Below are 23,478 nucleotides of genomic sequence, written 5' to 3'. Positions count from 1 at the left end.
TTCCTCCGTCCTGTGACCTACCTACCTTATTTGCGGCTGCTATGGAGGGGAATCCCGGACATTTTTCAAAAGGAATTGCAAATTGCATTTGCAATTGCGTTTTCCATATGTGGACGCATAAAGTGTGACATAATTCAAATGCAATTGCAAATTTTGCATTACCGTTTGCTTTTTCGCTTTCGCGAACGAACACTGCCATTTCAAATGAAAAAGCAAAGTGAAATGCTGGCTCTGTCAGCATTTAGGAACTGGGCTTAGACTTTGCTGAAAGTTACTTTTAGCAGCTTTATACAATGCTCATAGGTCCTACTTTTTGCTAAGATTTTTTTAACTCTTAAGTCAAAGTGTACGGCCATTTTTAAGACCATTCTTAGGAAGTTTTATGCATTCCGGCCCAGGTCTATCTCTTTGAAACAATTATTAAATAGTATGGTATACAATTGTCATTTATATTACCTCCATAGGTTGCAGCCTATTTAGCAGCATTTTAATTGTGTGCACGTTAAGTATATTATTTCATATCGTAATCAGGAAGCAATCCCACGGATACATTTTCTGTTGTGGCAGAGAGTGCATGTACTGCAGCCAGACGCTTTTGGACAAAGCTAGGCGGCATCTATGTGTATTTTATCTGTGGTCACTGAGCATAACGCACCAGAAATATTTCTCTCGATACTCGGTCCTTTAGCGTGTGGTCTTCCGGCTTTCGTTCTATACCACTGGGTGGCGCATAAATAAATATGTTCCTATAGCTCATGCATTTTCAATTCCATTATTTATTAGTGTTCAAATAAATACTAGAGACTTTGAAAATTAAGCAAATGAGAGCTTAAAGTCACATTATTATGTGGGCTGAGCCGGAGAGGACACACTGAAATGGCAACTGAGCCGGTAGAGCACACGCAAAAGTGGCACCTACCTTTTTATTTTTCTATAGTAAAACTGCAGCTGCGCCAAGCTACAATACATTCTTGGAAACACTGTTATTATGACGTGTCAAGTACCAGAAATGCCCCTTCTGTTGGACCCGAAGCGGGGTGAAGTGATGTTCAGGACAGGCGCAGAACTGCAGTAGTTAAACTCGCCGTCCAGCACTGATATGGAGGACTTCCTCCTTTTACGGACCTGAGATCTCACCATGCTGCTCGTTTTAAATTCTGATTACAGTGACCGAACAAGATATATCCATGCTGTCTGTATGTAAAATCTCGCAGCGGTACGTTTCTGGTGGGATTGTATTAATGTATTTGCTTCGACTCATAACCAGTACAGTTTAATCGCCGATTACACTAGTAACTTAATTGTGTCACAAGTAGAACAAGTAAAGTAATTCTTTAGAGCTAACCTGCGTATACGTGGTATCCTGCATTATCAGCTATTTATACGAATAAACAAGCGTTTGGAAACTGGCGGCAGTTCCATTTAGAAAAAGCTCGGCTCGATTTGGCAGAGAGCCGGTCTTCCGGGCAATTCAGTTTCCCTATGTTTCCCCTGTCCCGCGCTGATTTGTACACGGTTTCGCTGTTGTTTTCATGTCTTTTTAAGAAGCTCTTGAGGTAAACAAGCCATATATTTCAAAACATCACATGCCTTTTCGATGTTTTTTGTTTTTACAGATAATAAATGAAAGTATTTAATTCGCTGGATAGAGATATTTCTTGATGAAAACGGTATAGTATTGCTTATATAAGACTATATTATGCGTGACGATCTACTGTATTCACATGTAATAATGTACCTGAGTGATTTTCAGACATCAAACATACATATTTGACTAAATATTAGGAGAAACATTATTCCCTGATAGACAGGGGAAACATAGGGAAACCGAATTGCCCGGAACACCGGAAATGACGTCTTCCACTTGGTTCGCGCATTATGCGGTGCTCGGCCTCGGCTCCAGCTCGCCACATAGTTCCCATTCTCGGCGCCGTGTCAGTGCTGAAAAGCGAGTCGGTGCCGTCCCCCAGGTAAGTGCCTAGAAACAAATGCACTTTAATAATTCATTTTATGCGTCAGTCGGTGTGGTTATTCAGGTCGCATAGCGGAAGCGGCATTCACAAGCCCACAAAAGAGCCGGAAAACGGGCGGGTTGAGTCGGGACGAAGGTGTGGAGCTGGGCTGCCCATAGCGGACCCAGATACCCCAACGACGGCCCTGATGGAGCCCGGGACCCGACGCTATCCGCTTCTTTTCCGCCGACTTGTGTGAGGTCGGTGTCTGGAAGACGCGCTTCTGAGCTGCGTGGCCGAGTTTGCTGGACCGGAGTTGGAGCGGCTTTAAAAGCCCTGGGCAGCTGCTGGTAAACGTGTCTTTGTTAAAGGGATGTGTGCATCCTGTGATGGGGATTTACATGTTCGTCGCCAGGCCTCACGGCTTTTTATGTTTTAGTGGAAACGAAGAGCAGCTATCCATTTGGCTTTATTATCTATCGGTGTGCATCTTGAACTTAACGGAAACGGAACTCTGGTTTACGCATGTATTTTATTATTATTATTATTATTATTTATTTAAAGTTTCACAGTTAGTCCTTCCGCTCGGCTCGCTGGGTGAGAGCCCAGATAACTTGAAACGGGGTAAAATGGATCTCTTAAGGTGATGATTCAGAGGGCAACTTTGAGCAATATTGCCGGGAAATAGCCAACCAGGTAAGACAAAGGGCAACATATCTTAATCTGGATGGTCTCGAAAAGTTGCCCACTGCCAATCAAAGTTTTTCAAGTACTGTATAAATTCCTTGTTGTGTTAATGTGTCCCCGTCCCCGAGCTGGTGATGTTGAGCATCTTTTTCATGAGTAGTACCACCAGATGCGCCTGCCTTCTGTGCTGCCTGCTGTGCACTGTCTCACTGGGCTGGCAGACCGCTTCTATCATTGTCACCCCAGGTGTTTTCTTTGTTGATATCTTGAATTTTCAAATGGGGGTTTGAGAGTTCACTTCTTTGGTTTGGCCTATTTTGGGATTTCCAACAGTTCTGAGATTGTGTTCAATGTCCTTGATTCTGTTCTATTTGGTCTGAACATCTTGGTCTTGTTCTAAAGCTGTTTTATTTGTGTCACAAGTAGGGCTGGGTACCAAGCTTCGGTACTTTTGTGGTACCGTCCGAAATGCTGCAATCCTGTTGAGGTTTCACGAACACATCATATAGGCCGGAGGAAAAACATATGCCCAGAGACAAACTTGTGAACTGGGTTGCATGTATGTTGTTTTTGTTTGTCACGCAGTGCAAAAAATGCCTAAGAAATCAACAGTGTAGCTCTTCAGGGTTCCAGGCTATAACCGTTTAGTTGCATTTTGCAACCATTTTTGGAGACAGTGTGCCTAAATTTTATAAGTAGGAGCAATGGTGTGACTTGCATATGTGCCCCTCATTTATGCCCAAATATGCCCATATAGCGGCTGACCACATCATTGTATATCACGTGAAACACCTGGAGAGAGTGAGAATTGGTGTGATGTGTATACACGTGTGTGTGAGCGAGATCATTGGAACTTGGTCTGATTGCTGGTCCTCAGAGACACTTCTGTGGAGGTGCTGATAGTTATCACTTGGTGATTGCTTGGCCACAAGCACGGGTACTAACATGGAAGTTTCACGGAAGTGTAGAAAATAAGACAGAGTAAATGGTATTATTTTTGTGCCTCAATAAAACTGAATACCTTTTGCATTCATCTCCAGCAAATGCTGGCGGTGAAACGTGTCGGTGCTTATTAGTGGGATAACAATACATAATTTTTTTATTCTGTGGAAAATGAGAGATCGATCTGCTGGCCAGATTTATAAATTATAAATATGTCGGGGTCATTTAAGTAAAAACAGGGCTCTCAAATCTCAAGCACTGACTGTGAGACATACTCATTCCAACCATTTCACACGCTCACAGAAGTAAGGGATAACACCAAGGTGTCCCATTATATAGAATTAATGGGCGTGGCACCAACATACGCAGTGGTTTTCTCCACTGATAGCCAATTAGAAAATGGCATTTGTTGCATGTCATCCTGCTGTAAGCACGTTATTATATGGATAGGCGCATATATGGAGTGCAGACAAGGTGGAAGTGGCCGAGCAAGATCTGATGAATGCAGGGCTCTAAAGTGTCACACATTGACCGTGAGACATGCTGCGTCCCTAACACGTGATCTTACTCCAAGCTTCTCATAAAACATGACAGCCCTGGTAAAGTATAAATAAAAGGCTGTGTCCTGTTATGATCACAGTAACTAACCAATAACTAACAAACCGACTAAATGAAATAAAAGATTAGTGCTGAAATGTTTAATGTATTCTTGTTGTTGTTGAAATTGATTTACAAACATAGTGGTATTGAAAAAGTATTGAACCGGTATTGAAATCAAGGTATCCTTCTGGTACTGGTATCGGAAAATTTTGAACAACGCTCAGCCCTAGTCATGAGCTTCTGTGGTGTCTGTGAGCTCTCGGGCTCTGCAGATTGTGTAAGAAAAATCCATGATTATGCAAATCCAATATAAAATCAACCAGTAGTTAATAATGGAACTTAAGATTCTAACGGGTCTGGATGCTGTTCAGCCAAATGGCTATTTCAATATTAGTTTAAATACTAGAACTCGTGGCCATAAGTGGAAATTAGCGGGAGAACATTTTAAAACAAATTTGAGGAAGCACTTCTTTACACAGCATGTAGTTGAGTATGGAGTCGTCTTCCTGCTAGTGTAGCGGAAGCTAAAACCCTGGGTTCCTTTAAATCAGAGCTAGATAAGATTTTAACAACCCTGAGCTATTAGTTAAGTTCTCCCCAAACGAGCTTTTGTAAATGTCTTATGTTCTTATGATAACACTGTTGATTAAAATATGATGATTGTAATGTTTAATTTCTGCCTTGGAACATTTAATATACTAAACATATAATGCAAGCTTGCTTAAGTAATAGGTTTTCATTATTACAGGTAAGAGGAACTAACATATTTTGGTATGGTAGCTTGTTTTGCAAAAAGGTCAAGGTACAGATCTAATCCGAGAAGCAAGTCTGCTGCAGAAAACATTTATAAGAATTGTGTGTATTTTAGGGGTCAAGGTTACATGAAAATAGAACTAAGGAACGTAAGGGGAATTCAGCTGAACTTGTTTTGAACAGGGTGATGTAATCACTAGAATGATCATGAAATGGTCAACCCTGCCTTTACCTGATAATGGGTCCAGTTTAACAGAAGTAACTGGTGTCTATAGATATCTGACCCCTCCTTGAACTGTCTGTAAACTGTTGCGTTTCTGGCTATAAAAGATGTATGCACTTGTTGTTCGGGGAACAGAGCACGAGACACAGAGAAAGACTGCTGAGTGTCTGTTCCCCCAAAGCTTTGCGGAAATAATGTTTTGTCAGACTCTTAAACAAATCGACTTCAGCGAAATTTCTACCACAAGATCAAATCCACACCTGGCTCGGTATGTGATATGAAAACAGGTGATCTCTTACAAGTGTCCCTTTTTATACAAATACATTTTTTAAAGACCCTTAAAGAACATGCAGTTAGTCTCATGCTGGTTTTATGTACCTGAGCTCCTGGATAAGGGCATTGGTGATGTTCTGAATCTCTTCTCATTTCAGGAAGCCTGTTCAGAATGAGCAGTTCCTGGACCATCTCTGCATCCTCTATCCAGTGTTGATGTTGCTTTCCTCGGCTTACGAGGATGGCGACCTCCATCCCCTGAGAGCCATCCGTGATGCCCAGACGGGGGCCACTCCTGCAGGCCCGGGCCCGCTGGCTGCTACTGGGTCTCCTGCTAGTGCTGCTCCTCACACTCTTCCTCTACCTGCTAGAATGCAGTCCCGCCGGTGACGCCGGTGCCGCCCTGCCCGGCTTTGCAGGCGATCCATATAGCCGTGAGCACTTCCAGACGCTGCTGCAGGAGCAAGAGGAGCGACACCTCAGCCGCGTGTCCAGTCTGAAGCGTCAGATTGCCCAGCTGAAGCAGGAGCTTCAGGAGATGGGTGACAAGCTGAAGACCCTGCAGGAGAAGAAGGATCCTGGAGGCCGGGCCCATGTGGAGACACACGACCAGGAGCCCAGCGACCTGCTGGAATTCCTCCATGGGCAGATTGAGAAGGCAGAGGTGAGCACTGGAGCCCGCCTCCCCAGTGAGTATGCCTTGGTGGCCTTTGAGAGCTTTACCACCACCAAGGTCTACCAGCTGGAGATGGGTCTGACTCGACACCCCGAGGAGAAACCCGTCCGTAAGGATCGCAGGGACGAGCTTGCGGAGGTCATTGAAGCTGGCCTGGATGTCATCAACAACCCGGAGGAGGATGACGGTCCAGAGGACGAAGATGTGCCCGTGCAAAGGCAAATGTACAGTGAGAGTGATTTTGTGGAAGGTACGACTTCCCATCCTTTTAGTGGAAACTTCCAGGTTTTGGTGCAATCTCACTGTCTCTGGCAGATTATGCAGAGGCCCAAGAAACAAGGATATGAAGCTGAGTTAGTTTTATATTAGATCTCTTTGCACAGAGAAAGCTGCAGGTTCAGCAGGGCTATGAGGGTAAACACATGAAATGAAGAACTTGATGTGTCCCCAAGATTCAGTGAGAGCTTGGTATTGGTCCGGTTTTTGAGCTAGTCACCACAGGTTCTCTCATTTTCTGTTTGTTCATAGGCTGAGGATGTCACCTTTTATTCCTAAGGCTGAATTTTTCTGTGTTGCACTGCAGTGCTTCAGAATGGACTGTATGTGTGGTATGGGGGTGGTCATCTGTGGTTTAAATTAGGTGAAAATTCTGCCCTTGGTACCTACATGAATCAGGTCATTGGTGTCACCTGGTTCAAACCCTCACTCACTAACATTTAGATCAGATGTGTGATTTGTATTTGAGTTGCATTGTTTCAGCATTAGACCTTAAGAGTAAAGGCATCATTGACACGTTGATGTTACCCTTGAGTCCCATGTTCCTTTATTTGAAGATGCATTTGCTCCTGGAGTAAGCGTGTCTGGAGTGTGGAAGATGAGGTAGTGTCTGGTTTTTTTTGGTTCCCAGAGTCTCAGACTGAATGAATGCCTTGTTTGATGATGGGTATCACTGACTATACTAGCAGGCCTCTATGTGGCTTCCTGTGAGATGCAGCTGAGACATTCCTGGGGGAAAGAAATTGTATTTGGTTTATATGAAAAAAGCCTTGTTTAATTTTGTCCCTTGCTGGCAAGAATCTGCAGGACCTCTCTTGTTCATTTTCTCTCTCTCCTCTTTTGTGTCAAAGACGTGTAATATTAGCACGTCTGGATGAGACATTTTGTATTAACTGGTTGGTGGCTCTGCTGAAATTCCACCGCAGGGCACCAGGGTAACATCCCTACAAATCTGGCTAGTTGCTCAGGCACAAAAACCTTGTTTTTAAAAATACTGTTAAGTGAGTGAAACACAGAATCTCTGCAAATTTTTTTATAAATCTTAAGATGAATTGTCTAAAGAGAACTTATAATAGAGTATCACATATGCATTCCATTTGGGGCCAGATACAATTACTTTGTATGGCCTTAAGATAAATTTGAGTCTTATGAGTTTTGGCGGAGTTAATGTTGACTGAGATGTAAATACTTGGCGAAAGGGAAAATGAAGGCCTTACCTCTGGTAAACTCTTGGGTCTTTACAAAGTCAGAATCACCCCTTTTTTATAACCATATGCTGATTTTCTCTGTGCTTGTGTGCACTTTAGGTTTTTCCATAACTCCCCCTGTAATTCCTTATAGACATGTATTTCTTAGATTTCACACTGTACTAGTTCTTTGAGAGCATGTGGCATTTTTTTGTTGAATTTCAAAACGCTGAGTGTTCTCGAACCCGGCTCTGTTTCCAGGTCTGTACAGGACTGAGAGAGACAAAGGGTCTCTGTATGAGCTCTTCTACAGCAAGGAGGGCACCAGCAGCTTCCACCACGTAACCTTGTTTCGGCCGTTTGGGCCACTGATGAAGGTGCGCAGCACGGCTGTGGACCTCACCAATACTGCCATCAACATCATTGTGCCACTCTCAGGCCGCACTGAGGCCTTCTCGCAGTTTCTTCACAACTTCAGGTAAGGTGCTGAAGTAGCATGCTGGCATGGGTGCCTCACCTCTGCCTTTCCTGTCACTTTTTTTTTTTAACTAAACAATTCACAAAATTCAGGTTTAATTGCAGTTAGGGCTGGACAATAAAACGATGGCGATAATTATCGCAATATAATTTTTCTCAATATCAATGTGGCAAATGCTCAGTGATAGTTCTGCATGAAATTATGTTTCTCTGCGACTGCTTGTCTGGACCGGCAATGGAGTAAAAGTGCAGACAGTTAAACCAGAAATGGGGGATTTGACAAATAAGAGAATGCAATAGGACAGGCAGGGAGACAAAAGACAACACAGTCAAAATACAACTCACCAGGAGAGCTGGTAAGTCGAAAGCAACCCGTCCAATATGTCCAATGTTTAATCCAGCGAAACCAAAATGAAAGTCCACAGTAAAATTCAGTCCATGAGAAATCCACACAGTAATATTCCACAGAGAATTCAGAACGATTAGAAAGGATGTGAGCAGCAGAGTTTCGTCAGTGCTAAAACTAAACCTGTGGTCTGTACTACGAATTGGGGTTACTGGCTTATCGGGGTAACGATGGATTTACGGTACCACAGTTTAAATGGACTTCATATTCGTTCACTTACATTTTGCCCAGACTACCTTAAATTCGAGAAGCTACCGCGATAAGCCAGTAACCCCGTTTCGTAGTACAGGCCCCTGGCCTGCCACACACATTGTTTTGAAAATGGGCAACCTATGCACAACAAATGCACAGCAAGGTTTGTTGAGTTAGTGGTGCACCCCACATACTACTGCTTCGGTAATACATTTAAGTCCTGGAAGAGAGAAGCCCTCACATATAGGAATCTTCAGTGCTGGTATCAGCAGCCACACCTTCTTTTTAAAAAGGAGTTGTTGTGGATAAACCATATAAAAAGACAGTGGTGTGTAGCCGTACTTTGGCAGTTTTTAAAGAAGTCTGACATGCAACAGACTGGTGCTGTGTGTTGTAATTTCTGTCAAAAACTCACGGCAACTAAAATTCAAAATACTACAAATTTCATCACGCTAAGCATTGCCATCCAGGAGAAAATACAGAATGCAAGTACAGTAAAACCTCGGATTGTGAGCATAATTTGTTCAAGAAACGTGCTTGTAATCCAAAGCACTCTTATATCAAACCGAATTTTCCCATTAGAAATAATGGAAACTCAGATGATTCGTTCTACAATCCAAAAATATTCATATAAAAATGATTAATACGAAATATAAAGTAAAAATACATAAAACAAATTAACCTGCACTTTACCTTTGAAACAAATCATGGATAGTGTGAGGGAGAGGGGAAGAGGAGGGTTTTTGTAGGACGACTTTCACTATAACTAACGGAATCACTGCTATCTGTTGGCTCACTGGAATCTTTTTCTTTTTGTGCGACTTTAACAAGGAAACCTATCCAATGACAGCTGCTTTTTTTCGATTTTGCGGAAATGTGGACATTGCATTGTTGTAAAACAGATTCATTGCTCGCACTGCTACACCCTTATTCAGGTGGTGCTTTTCTACTAAATTTTGACTATATGAGTGAGTCACACCAACTGAGACCGAGCATGGGAAATGATTACCCACAATCCCGCAGCGAGAGAGAGAGAAGAATCATTGGCTCAGTTGTGACTACGTGACACTTGGCAAAGCGTATACGTAATACTCGTATTGCAAGAACTCACTCGTTTATCAAGTTAAAATTTATTCTAAAATTTTGCTTGTCTTGCAAATCACTCGCAAGCCAAGTTACTTGCAATCCGAGGTTTTACTGTACTTGAGTCACAGACACCAGCATTAGTGTTGCAGCTTTCATTCGCATTCTGCATTGGTTCAAAACGGAATTTTATTTTATGAGCCAGGTGAGAGTCAGAAAAAAATCCAGTAATAAACCATGCTGTTGCTATATTACTAGTGTTGCACCCTACGACTAAAATTATTTAGTGGTACATTTGAACACGATTTGTTTGAGAATGCTGGTCGAGTTGTGATTTGGTCGAGGTCTAAGTTGAATTTCTCCATAAGGAATAATGTAAATTAATTTAATCCATTCCAGACCCCCAAATGATTGCCTATTTCAACTAATCTACCTACCTAACTAATGATAAAAAGCATTAACAATCAATATAAAACTAATGCACACAAAAAGCACACATACAAAAGCAATTAACATGAAATAAATTACAATCCCATTCTCTGAAGAGAGAGTAGATGCACATGCACTCAGAGTGCATCAGAGACGTGCAAGTTTTAGCAAGTCTGCTTTGTTTTGTCTTGTTCCGAGTTTTCAGTTGAGTTGCCTCTAAATTCATCTCGATCGACCCCATTCAAAGTCCAAATTGGTAGAGTTGAGTTCCAACATTTCAGTTGAGGTACAAGTCGAAAAAAAATCAGCAGACCCAGTTGGTTGAGTTAAGAGGTATAAGAACACAAGAAATTTACAAATGAGAGTAGGCCATTTGGTCCATCAAGCTCGTTTGGGGAGAACTCAACTAATAGCTCAGTTGTTAAAATCTTATCTAGCTCTTATTTAAAGGAACCCAGGGTTTTTAACTTGCACTACACTAAAAGGAAGACAGAAGAAATGCTTTCTCAAATCCAATTTAAAATGTTCTCCCACTAATGGCTAGATTAGATTCTGGAAATCTAAGTAGATCACATTTTAGGCCTTTTTGTGATAAATTTCTCTTGTAGCTTCCTCAAAGAACTCAAGTAGATTAGTTAAATAAGATCTACCTCCCCTAAATCCATGTTGGCTCTCCCTCAGAATGTTATTTGAATCCAGGTCATCTACCATTTTCACTTGGATTATAGTTGCCATTACTTTTCCACTTATGCAAATTAAACTGATTGGCTGATAGTTTGCTGGATTACTTCTATCCCCTTTTTTTTGAAGATGGACATTATATTGGCATGCTTCCAATCAGAAAGTACCACACCTTTGAGTTTGAGTTCCAAGGTTCTACTGTATATTATAGGGGTTGAACGGTACACAAAAATCACAGTTGGGTACTTACCTTGGTTTTGAAGTCATTGTTTGGTACGTTTTCGGTACAGGAAGTAAAGGAAACAGCATAAATTGTTTCTTTTTCTTTATTAAACAGTGGTTTACTGAACAAAGTAGTCTTTCAGTACTGCTGCAACCTACTAATAAAAAACTGAAATTTAACTAAGTACAGTGGTACCTCAGAACTTGAACTTAATCTGGGCAACTCCGGATCGAATCCTAAAAAGTTCGAGTTCTGATAGAATTTTCCCCATAAGAAATAATGGAAAACCAATTAATTGGTCCTGGTCCCAAAAAATTACACCTAAATGTTTTCTGTAGCATTTAAACACAAAATGAACCGGATAAAACAAGAGCATACACTGTATTAAACACATCTAAGCACATTTATCAAAACAGCAATTTGTAAAGTAAATGTATCCAAACAATGTGTCCTGCTCCGATCGTCCGCTCCTTCCGTGTGCCACGCCCCCTCGTTAACCCTGCGTGGAATTCCCGTGTGATCAGCCATTTCTGGGTGTTGTCATTAGCCCTCAGTATTTCGTCTGCATTTCAGTTTGTTTCCCCAGTCCGGTCATTGTATTGTCCATCTGCGTTTTGCCTGCCTTACCTGTAATTAAACCCGGTATTCCCCGATACCCTGACGTCTGCGCCTTTGTCTCCTTTCTGTCCCCGCTTGGCACAACAATATTATTATAATTAAATGTATTAATGGTTTATTATTAATATTAAAATTATGAATAAGAAATCTTTATTTTTAAATGTATTTTATTATATGATAATAATTACTGTTACTGTCTATCATTGTCTAAATGTATTTTTACTGTCTAAATACATGTATTCAGCTTGTGTAAACATGCACGATCGTATCACAGCAAATTCGAGGCTGAGACTGAAGCGTTGCCCTTTGTTTCCTCTGAGATACGTGCGGTGTGACTTATTTCCCCACGCGTACAAGTTATTTTAGGTCAGCGTTCACGGTTTGACTTCTGAGATTCAGATCGAGTTCTAGGTAATTTAATTTCCTAACTGGTTGGTTCGACTTAAGAAATTACAATTCTAATGAGTTTGAGAACTGAGGTACCACTGTAAATCAAAATAAATATTCTGTCACGTAAATAAAAATGATATATACATTAATGTGCACATTAAGAAAATTAGCTGCACCTGATCTGTACTGTATTCGCATTAGCAGCTTTCAGCTTCATATTAGGACTGTGCAGTGTAAATATGGTCTTAAAAAATACAAAGCATAACAAAATAAATATCCATTATGGTGCAGAATTAAAAAAATACCAGTGCTGTAGTTGTATTCACATTAGAAATATCCAGCTTCACTTTAGAACAGGGGTGTCAAACTGCAGTCCTGGGGGGCCGGAGCCCTGTGTAGCTTAGTTCTTTCCCTGTTCCACCACAAATGATTCAGCTCAACAGCTATGTGGTAATTAGCACAAGAAGTTGAATCAGGTGTGTTAAACGAGGGGAAACCCAAAAATGTGCAGGGCTCCGGCCCTCCAGGACTGGAGTCTGACACCTGTGCTTTAGAACGTACACACGTATGCATAGTGGTGAGGCTTCATCCGTCCTTCATCCACCTCTGAATGTTGCTCAGGGAAACGTACAAACACACAAAGGTTCTGCTTTTGCTGTATTCGTTCGGTACATATGCGCAGCAAACCGAAAGTCCCGTACTGAAGATTGAAGATGCTCGATCAATGTCATCTTTTTCATGTTCTGTTTAAGGGGTATCCAAAGGGAATAAAGCATAAATGGAGCCTCAAAGTAAAGACACATTGAATTATTATTGGAAATAATGATTTATTAATTACATTATTGTAATTTTCATTATTCAGTGATATGAAACAATTGTGATAAAATATTTAACCAAATTGCCCATTAGGGGTGGGTGGTATACCGGTCATTGTCATTACCGGTGTCATTGTGCACCAGATATAGATTTGAGAGACCTACAGCCTAAATATAAACCATCTTATTTTCTTCAAAGCTTCAATTAAAATCGGGGTACTTATCCTTATATAGTCCATGTAACCACTTTATCTGTGTTCACTCACAAAAAAAAACTTGTTGGATAAACTCAGTTAAATTGTGGGCAGGATCTCTATCCAATTAATATATGTAGGCCCCAACTCTATGTACACCCATGCAGTATAATTTCAGTTAGTTCAACTCAAACCTCGTTAACACTGTGTCGAATCCCTTTGTGATCAGCTGTTTCTGGTTGTTGTTATTAGTCCTCTGTATTAAGTCCGCGTTTCAGTTTGTTTCCCCAGTCCGGTCATTGGGTGCGTTCGACTTGCTTACAGTGCTGGCTTAAAGCAACGCATTCTGATCCTGACGCAATGCATTACGGTTAGATGCATTGCCACCTCTCACCCAGCTGCACAAACTGGAACCGCCTCCGTGGCGACACACCTTTGCCCTTATTGGCTGAAGAGCTTAGTTACACGCATGACGTTTGTATCCCAGGCAGTTCCGATGCGTAATCTGCTATTTCTCCCGAATATCACGTAAAGCAGTGAGAACTGGTTTTCAGTTAATTTACCTGGTAAAATCAAGTTTAAATAAATTACATAAATGCTCTAATAGTACACGTAAGTTAGTGGTTTATTTATTGTTAGTTATTGTAATTTTGCGCTGCTTTATTTGGTTAATCGTCCAGTCTGTGAAGAAGGCATTGAAGTAAGAATTGCATTGTAGTATGACTACAGCGTTCACGGTTCGACTTCTGATATTCAGATCGAGTTCTAGGTCAAACCGGTTTGTTCGACTTTCAAGAAATTCGAGTTCTAGTGAGTTCGAGAACCGAGGTACCACTGTACAGGTAAAATCTAATTATTACATGAACTAATTGAAACTGACTGAAGTTTGTCCAACTCAAACTAATATAATTCATTGGAAATTTAAATAAGGCAAAATTCTTTTTCATCTGACACCACCCATTCCCCTTAATTAGTGAGGTCTATGACAGTAAGCCTCATTGACAGCAACCCTTAATTCACTGAACATTGAATACTTGAATACACACACCACTATGTTCACTTTTATTTCTGAATGCATACAATACGTTAATCTTTAAAAGATTTTTTTGTAGGATTTGGGATAGCTGGACGTATTTCATATACAGTGGTACCTCAGTTCTCAAACTCATTAGAACTCGAATTTCTTAAAAGTTGAACCAACAAGTTCGAATTACCTAGAACTCGATCTGAATCTGAAGTCGAACTGTGAGCGCTGACCTAAGAACTTGTACGCGCGGGGAAATGAGTCGTGCTGCACGTCTCTCAGCAGAAACAAAGGGCTTCAGTCTCAGCCTTGCATTCGCTGTGATAGCATCCTTCATGTTTACACTAGCTGAATACAAATATTTAGACAGTAAAAATACATTTACAATGATAGTAACAGTAATGTTATACAGTCAAACCCATTTATCTTGTCCTCGGTTAACTCGCCAGCCCTATTAAGTCGACGTTTTTGAAGTGGAACCGCCAAATTCCCTCTTTGTCTTAGCATTTTCTCATCAGTTATGTTGATTCTTTTATGTCTCCGAACCCTAATATCTCGAGCACAAAAGAGGGCCAAAATCGGCACTTAACATCGGTTATCTCGATCCCCGTGACGATTCGCCGGCTTTTAAAAATGTATCACAAGTGCTAAACAGCGCGTATTCAAATCGCATTCGCATGGTAATTTGCTGAACAACGCAGCGGTGAAACGTGATGCAGGTAAAACTTTTTTAGACAGCATAAATAATATTGAAGCATTTGTTTTCAAGCAGACTGTTAAAGGCAAAAGCAACAAAGCATTTTAGACTTTGTAAAGAAACCATAGTAACCGCGTGTATGATACTTTGTGTCAGAGCGAAATGACTCGTGAATTTAATTTTGAAACTGGTTAGCTTTTTGTAAAAACGAATTACAGTACACGCCGCAGGTTTTTTGTGATTTTTGTGAGCGATCTTTGTGTTTGCAATGTTGGAGAATATAATTAAAGGTTTGTATCGAGAAACGACGGTGGTTTTTATTGTATACTGGTAAATCTCTGCTGTTACTTGGTGCACATATGCCTTTTGTTAACCAACATGTATGTACATATTTATAGCATGCCGATCGCGTCAAACAAATCGCGGAAATGCCAAAAACACCAAAAACCCGTGCATGTATATTCTCAGTTATTAACGCACAGAAATAAATTTCAAGCACAATACTGCTTAATATATTGCTGCCATATTGGTTTTCGGTTATCTCGATCATTGGTTATCTCGACGCTTTTTGGCAACCCCCTAGGCCGGCGACATAACCGGGTTTGACTGTATAATAAAATACATTTAAAAATAGATTTCTAATTCATTATTTTAATATTAATAATAAACCATTAATACATTTAATTATAATAATATTGTCGTGCCGAGCAGGGACAGAACGGAGACAAAGGTGCAGACGTCAGGGTATCGGGAATTCTGAGTTTAATTACAGGTAAGGCAGGCATAACGCAGACGGACAATACAATGACCGGACTGGGGAAACGAACTGAAACACAGACTAAATACGCATGATTAATGACAACAACCAGAAACAGCTGATCACACGGGGATTCCACATGGAGTTAATGAGGGGGCGTGGCACACGGAAGGAGCGGACAATCGGGGTAGGATACATTTATTTATTTTTTTTAACTTTACACATTGTTTGGATACATTTATTTTCTTGCTTTACAAATTACTGTTTTGAAAAATGAGCTTAGATGTGTTTAGTACATTATATGCTCTTATTTTATCCGGTTCATTTTGTGTTTAAATGCTAAAAAAATAAAAACGTATTTAGGTGTAATTTTTTTGGGGTCGGGAACCAATTAATTGGTTTTCCATTATTTCTTATGGGGAAAATTGGATCAGAACTCGAACTTTTTAGGATTCAGTCCAGAGTTCTGAACAGATTACGTTCAAGTTCTGAGGTACCACTGTATATTGTGTGTGTGTGTGTGTGTGTGTGTGTGTGTCTCAATATTTAACTGAACTACAGTAAAAGTTTTAAATGCTTATTACCAATTATAGTAAGTGTAGCTATTTGCCTTGAACCTACCATTACAAAAAAAGAAAAGAAATTCCAGTAAATAGGCATATACAACCAATATAGCAAATGCAAAATCTCCACTACTTTTTGTCAAGAGCGGTACAGATTTCTTTCCCTGTAGTACTTATTCTCACTTCCAACAAAGACCGTTTTGGATACCCATAGCCATTTAAATGTAACTGTCTGTGAAAATGTGACTTGCACCATGCAGAGAGTTCTGACCAGTGTCCTGACTCGTGTTTAGGTCCATTTTAAGCCCAGTTGAGAGTAATTCAATTTGGCGACAGGTAGGAGAAAAGGGATGCACTAGTTGACAATAATGGTGAATGGCAGCTTGAGAAGGGTGTAGGGGTGAGTTCCACTGAAGAAGTTATGATGGGGAGATGAAGTGAGCAACCAGGTGTAAACACTCGTCCAAGCCTATGGAATTCCAATCCTAAACCCCCATCAACCATAATTGGGAGGACTAAATACAGTAAGTCACTCCACTCCCCGTGGCTGCATATCATACATTCATCATATATTTAAACAGAGGTTTACAGTCAGAAATAAAACTTCAGTAAATTACAGCACCTGTCTTGCCTATGTGCAGCTTAATCATTTCATTCAAAATATCAGAACAAGGAAAACATCCATGAAGTCACTGATTGTAATTGACTGGGCAGGAATGCTATAAGAAATCTCATATAAGGTATTTTTGGAATGTATTCATGATCAATTTCTAACTACCTCAATGACACAAGGATTGATAACTCTCCTACCTAAACCTGATAAAGACTCCTGTTATATTGAAAACCTTCAACCTATTACTTTGCTCAGTACAGATTATAAAATTTTTGCTAATAGGCTCAAATATGGTCTTTCAGAAATAATTGGTAATACCCAGGATTCATGAAAGGTAGATCAATTCTGAACAATGTTCCATTGTGGTAGATCTATTAGATTACAATGAGTGGGTTGAAGATGGTGGTTCCTTTTTTTTGACTTTCAAAAGGCCTTTGATAGGTTTTAACATTTATCTATATTTAATTGTTTAGAACATTTTGGCTTGAGTAATGAGTTAACTCTTAAGATCTTCTATAGGGGGATTAATAGTTCTGTTTCACTCCCATTAAGTACTTCACAACGTTTTGAAATTAAACACGGAGTTAAGCAAGGGTGTCCCATCTCTCCCTTGTTATTTATTTTTACAGTGGAGATGTTAGGTATTTTAATAAAACAAGATGCCTCTATAAAGAAGCTCAAGGTATTTGGAGAGCAATTATCCATATGTCAGTTTGCTGACGATACAACAATTTTTCTCAGCGACAAAGAACAAATTCCACAGGCAATAGGCTTAGTTAATTTTTTGTGGGGCATCTTGATTAAACTTACACATGAACATATGTGAGCTTTTGTAAATTCACTCAAGTCCATTAAAAGATTTAAATTTTCCTATTTCACCCAGTGCTAAAGAGCTTAATTTTAAATTGCTTAATGACATTTATCCATCTTGCGAATTCTTAAGGATAAGATTTAATTTTGATGGAAGCTATCATCAGTTCTGCAAGGGTATTGAAACAGCTGAACATCTGTTTTTACAGTGTCCATGCTCCAAAGGTTTTTGAGAAGATTTCATACAATGGCATGATACAAAAAAAAATATCTAAAAATAGACTTATTTAATTATATTCAGGTAAAATATGTATTCTGGAGTAATGAACATAATGATTAATACCTTCTTAACTTATGTATTTTAGCTGCGTTTTTTATACAAAAATGTAGTGTTATCAAAACCCATCCTATACTGACTATATTTAAAAAACAAAACAAAAAAAAGATTTTTTTTATTTGTTAAAATTATAAAATGTATGAGGAACAAAAACAGTGTTAAACTCACTGAATATATTGAAAAGTACAACTTACTTAAGCTTTCGGTAGCATCACCACTGGATTATGTAGTATTCATTTACTTTATTATTATGTTTATGTGAACATGTATTATTGTGCAGACATTTGTGTATATGTATATATGCCTACATTCTGTAGTAGTTGTAATATATTTTGTTTAAACTGGTTTTCAAGGTATAAATCCTGTATACGATTCAGTACATAAGCTATGGTATGCTATCTGCAATCTACATATTTATGTTTGGTAATTGTATTGATTGTTGTTAATAATATAATAAAAAAAACACTGCTTGTGTTGTGTGCGCCTCACGTAAAGTATATCGCGCTCCTAACGTCAAGGGAGGTGATGTTACACTTATATAATTCCTTGGTAAGACCCCACCTAGAATACTGTGTGCAGGTTTGGTCACCATACCTCAAGAAGGATATTGCTGCCTTAGAAAAGGTGCAACGAAGAGCTACGAGAATGATTCCTGGTCTTAGAGGAATGTCTTATGAGGAGAGGTTAGCGGAACTGAATCTGTTTAGCCTTGAGCAAAGGAGACTAAGGGGGGATATGATTCAGGTCTATAAGATTCTAACGGGTCTGGATGCTGTTCAGCCAAATGACTATTTCAATATTAGTCTAAATACTAGAACTCGTGGCCATAAGTGGAAATTAGCGGGAGAACATTTTAAAACAAATTTGAGGAAGCACTTCTTTACACAGCGTGTAGTTAGAGTAAGGAATAGTCTTCCTGCTAGTGTAGCGGAAACTAAAACCCTGGGTTCCTTTAAATCAGAGCTAGATAAGATTTTAACAACTCTGAGCTATTAGTTAAGTTCTCCCCAAACGAGCTTGATGGGCCGAATGGCCTCTTCTCGTTTGTAAATTTCTTATGTTCTTATGTTCTTATAACCAAAAAGCCATAATCCTCCTAACAGAGTGGCTTCCCTGTCCTGAAATCCTACAGCTGAAAAGTTTTCAGATGCAGTATTTTATAGATTTTTTATAGACATAGTTCACTGGTGACTTCATTTTCGTCAAAGTTTACGTTGTTTAACCACTATGTTATTTTTTTAGGCAAATAAACCCAGGTGAAACAAACAACATAGGTTTCCTGGTTGCCAACTCTCACGCATCTGGCGTGAGGCTCATGCTTTCAAGAAATCTTATGGCAAATCTATATTATTCCATTATAAACCTAAGATTTGCTACATCAAAAGCGTTGGGGTAGTTTGCAAACCCTACAGACCACTTACAAGGTAAACAAAAAAAAAAAAACTGTTATACATGTAAATGCATGTGTGTACACATAGGCCCGAATCGAAAATCTCACTGACAGCTGACCAAAATTGGCAACCTTGCATTTTAATTGAAATAAAGTGAAATGCATTGTTTTCAGCTGAAACGGCTTGTCATTCCCTTTGCATTGTTACTCCGACAATTATAAAACAAATATGAGAAAACATCACCTATGTCACTTGTATCTTTTCAAAATAAAACCACCCATGCCCAACTGTAATAGTAATTAAAGTGTACTTAATGTATTATAAAATATTCTTTTAATCTGTATAAAGGAACAGGACATACTAATCCTCCCAAATCTATCCTATTATGTGAAGCCTGCGTGTTTGGAGGCTGCAACAGTAAGCTTGAATTTATGAAATCCTCCATGGATCAATCTACTTTAATTTGCAAACGTTGCAAAGATACTGTTTTTACAACAGGTGCTAACACAACCAGTTTTATCCATTATTTGTTGTAAATTAAGTTCAGAAGTGCACAGTTATTGACCAAGGTGAAGTGCTAATTTGTACAAAAAAACTACTTTAGTATTAAACGGTAAAAAACACTTTTGCTATATTAGTCAATTTCTTTTATATGTACAGCATTTTACATACCTTAAGTTTATTATGATGCTATAAGCAGTGTTTTTTCTAAGGATGGAATTTCTGGTTAAGTGGTATGGTCAGTTACCATTACATATATTCCAGTTTGGTTGGCTTGTAAACAAAAAAATTGTGATGTATATCTTGGATTGTTATTCCTCCCAAAAATATTGTGATGTGTCATGTTGGTCACATCATCCACCTCTAGGTTGTACTTTATCTCAGCCAGTGTTTTGCTATAAGTTAGTTTGGCATGTGGGCAAAATCCTCTTTTTAGTAAAAGGGTTCAGTGTGTGCAAATATACTCATGGAGTTGTTAAGCTCCTCTTTGCTTTGCTGCAGTCTGCCATGCTTCCCAATGACCTTGCACTCGTCCTTGCTTTGCTGCGCTCCACTATGCCTCCTGATCGTGTCACTCTCATTCCAGGGAGGTCTGCATACAGCATGACAAGCGGGTGCATCTCACTGTCGTCTATTTTGGACAGAAAGGTCTTCAGGAGGTGAAATCCTCCTTGGAGAAAGTCTCCAGGTTCGTGTTTAGAATGTTGTTACTTTCCCTACATAGAATCTATAAAACATAACCTTTTTACTTCTGCATTAAAATTTGTAGAGAAATTTTGCAGATAAATTTCTAGTGGGGTGTGGAGTGCTGTGGAATACTGGTACTCAAGTAGGTAGGTAAATAAATCAATATTTATCTCTCTGGCTTGTGTTAGTCCCCAAATCTGTACAATCTGTCCTTGGAGGCCGTTTGTCTTGAACTTTGTTTGTCTTGCCTTAGAGTGTTTGATGAGGCTTCCTGTCTTTATTTCATAGGCTAGAGAGCTTCTCCAACTACACCCTGATCCCTGTGGATGAGGAATTTTCACGGGGGCGGGGTTTAAATATAGGGGCCCACGCATGGGGGAACAGTGACGTGCTGATGTTCTTTTGTGATGTTGACATTTACTTCAGCCCTGAGTTCCTCAACACATGTCGGCTTAATACATCTCCAGGTATCGCTCCCGATTCTGTCAGTTTCTGCTCTGCTTTACAAATACATCGCTTTATTCCAATATGTTTGGTACAGTGGTAGTTGTCTAAAAACATTCCAAAATAAACTAATCCTTTTAGTTAGGTAAATGGCCTGCTTTACATATATATGTCTTTCTTGTATTTTGTGTATTTTAAGAGAACAGCCTTTTTTAATCCCACTCCTGCAATACTAGTGTTCTTTGTATGTTCTCTCTGAATTTCATCCATCCACTCATCCATCCATGCTTCCATTCATTCTTCACTGCTCATCTGGGTCGTGGGGGTAGCAGTTTGAGCAGAGGTGCCCAGACCTCAGTCTCCCTAGCTACCTCTTCCTCCTCTCCCAGGACGACATTTAGGCGCTCCCAAGCCAGTGTGCCCTGGGTCTTCCCCTAGGAGTTTCCTCCCACACTCCAAAAGCATGCATTTAGGCTAATTTTTGTCTCAGTAGTCCCTATAGTGTGTGACCCTATACTGGAAATGTGCTTTGAAGAAGGATGTTTTGAGATGCATGTTGGTATTTTCAGTTTGAGATGAATTACTGGCTCTGTTTTGTGTTAATTCTTAACATTCCTCTTTCTTTAGGCAGAAGAGTTTTTTATCCAGTGGTCTTCAGCCTGTACAATCCTGCCATCGTTTATGGGAACCTGGAGCTATCTCCCAGCATTGAACATCAGCTTGTGAGTATTTCCAGAAATATTATAAATCGCCTGACAATATTATTAAGTATTGTACCAGTTGGCCGATTCTTTATAAGCTTTCAGGAGATTGTAACATTTTTTGGACTTTTCAGGTTCATAAAAAAGATGCTGGTTTCTGGAGAGACTTTGGATTTGGGATGACCTGCCAGTATCGTTCAGACTTTCTCAGCATTGGTATGTGTGGAGACACCCACAGTAGAGAGAAGGCTTTTATTCCACCTGTCAGAGCTTTCTTGGTGAGTCATGTTCCTGTTTACAAATCTTTGAATTTCTCCTTCTCTTCAGGAGGCTTTGATCTTGAAGTGAAAGGCTGGGGTGTGGAGGATGTCCACCTGTACAGAAAGTACCTGCGAAGCGAGTTTGTCGTCGTGCGGACGCCCGTATCTGGCCTCTTCCACCTGTGGCACGAGAAGCTTTGTGCAGATGAGCTGACCCCAGAACAGTACCGCATGTGTATCCAGTCCAAGGCCATGAATGAAGCTTCACATTCTCACTTAGGCATGCTGGTGTTCCGGGACGAGATCGAACAGCACCTTCGCAAGCAGGCCTACAAGGTCCAGAGCAAGCCTGACGAGTTGGCAAGACCTAATGAGTAGGCGGGGCCTGAAGATCACGCAGAGCAAGAAGAAGTGAAGTTCACTGCTGAGGCAGGAAAGGAAGAGAATGAACAAAGCTAGCTTGTTCTTGAAATGAAGCACAATACTGTCTTTGTCTTCCACAAATCAGTTTGAAATTAAGTCCATTTCTAACATTATTATATTGATTTGTCTAATGAAGGAAAGGGAGTTAGAGTAAAATGAGCATTTGTCTGTCCCTTTTACAGGCTGATGTCCTGTTTCCACTATGTATCCTAAAAAATAACATTCAGTGTTTGAGTGGCTCTGCAAAAAAAAATCCTGTTCATAAAGGCACCTCAATTTTACTCATTTTTCCCACAAGTATTCATAAGTATGAAGATATGTGTGATACGTGGCAAATTCATAAGGAATAAACCAGGAGCAGCTGAGCTGAGGTACATGCATGCCACATTGCTCTGATGGCTTCTCCTTAGACCTGCAGAAATAGCACTAAAAAGCACCCTGTAGTCCAACGGATAATGGATGCAAAGTGTGCTTTTTACTGTCATTCAGAAACATTTTGCTTTGGTTACATTCGTCTTGCCCATAAGTCCATTTTGGCTGAAATCATGAGGTGATGTCAGCTCTCGGCACAGAAACATCCCAGTGGCCTGTAAATGGTTGAAATTTCCCAGTGGCCTGTAAATGTTTTTCAGGGATTTGTTTAATTTATCCCAGGTATATGCCTGTGATTTGAGAGGATAACATAGGATTTACTCTAGGCAGTGATCAGACTGTCAGGAAGTATCTGAAACCTCACAGTACTTGACAGCATCGAACAACCCTGACCAGGCCTTTCTCCCATTGGGATTTATGCATAAAGTTGTTAATTTTCTAATATCAGCTTGATTTCACTTCTGTGCTGCTTTACTTCTACTGGATTGTTTTTGTCCTAACTTGAATAACTGACATCGAGCTTCCTTAAATTCACAGATTTGTTGCTCCTGTGTGTTTTATTCATGGGGACCTTTTAAAGTGTTTTAACTGCAGTATTGGTCTGGGTAGAGCTCTGCCTTTATCTTCTCTCTAACTGTTCTGGATTGTCTTATGCTTCAAGAAGTTTAAGAAATTAATTAAACCCAGTTTTTATGGAAGCAGCCCACCCCACTTCCTGTGTTACTGGTGTGATGGGACGAAGTCTGCGTTGGCTGTTGTAATCTTATAACCTTATAAATTGCCTCCAGGTGTAGGACTTTATACAAGTAGATTAAATTTAC

General features: G+C 39.9%; 1 protein-coding gene across 1 annotated transcript; it reads left to right on the top strand.

Moving 5' to 3' along the window:
• Window positions 1-1,464: 1,464 nt before the first annotated feature.
• csgalnact2 (chondroitin sulfate N-acetylgalactosaminyltransferase 2) lies at window positions 1,465-23,355 on the top strand. The gene is made up of 8 exons (XM_023821573.2): window positions 1,465-1,970; window positions 5,589-6,356; window positions 7,831-8,047; window positions 20,357-20,458; window positions 20,746-20,924; window positions 21,529-21,623; window positions 21,737-21,818; window positions 21,930-23,355. Exons 2-8 carry the CDS (start codon window positions 5,705-5,707, stop codon window positions 22,238-22,240), a joined length of 1,638 nt encoding a protein of 545 aa, XP_023677341.1. The 5' UTR covers window positions 1,465-1,970; window positions 5,589-5,704; the 3' UTR covers window positions 22,241-23,355.
• The last annotated feature ends 123 nt before the right edge of the window (window positions 23,356-23,478 follow it).

Source organism: Paramormyrops kingsleyae, chromosome 3 (assembly GCF_048594095.1).
Source record: "Paramormyrops kingsleyae isolate MSU_618 chromosome 3, PKINGS_0.4, whole genome shotgun sequence".
Taxonomy (NCBI): Eukaryota; Metazoa; Chordata; class Actinopteri; order Osteoglossiformes; family Mormyridae; genus Paramormyrops; species Paramormyrops kingsleyae.
The sequence above is the reverse complement of the archived record's forward strand: the minus strand, read 5'-3'. Positions and strand labels throughout refer to the sequence as shown.

What these genes read in the sequence shown, in the direction of transcription:
- csgalnact2 (XM_023821573.2), top strand. Translation starts at nt 5,705, where the DNA reads ATGCCCAGACGGGGGCCACTCCTGCAGGCCCGGGCCCGCTGGCTGCTA. An exon ending in TGAGAGTGATTTTGTGGAAG is followed by an intron (nt 6,357 to 7,830) that starts GTACGACTTCCC and finishes CTCTGTTTCCAG; the next exon opens with GTCTGTACAGGACTGAGAGA. An exon ending in CCAGCATTGAACATCAGCTT is followed by an intron (nt 21,624 to 21,736) that starts GTGAGTATTTCC and finishes TGGACTTTTCAG; the next exon opens with GTTCATAAAAAAGATGCTGG.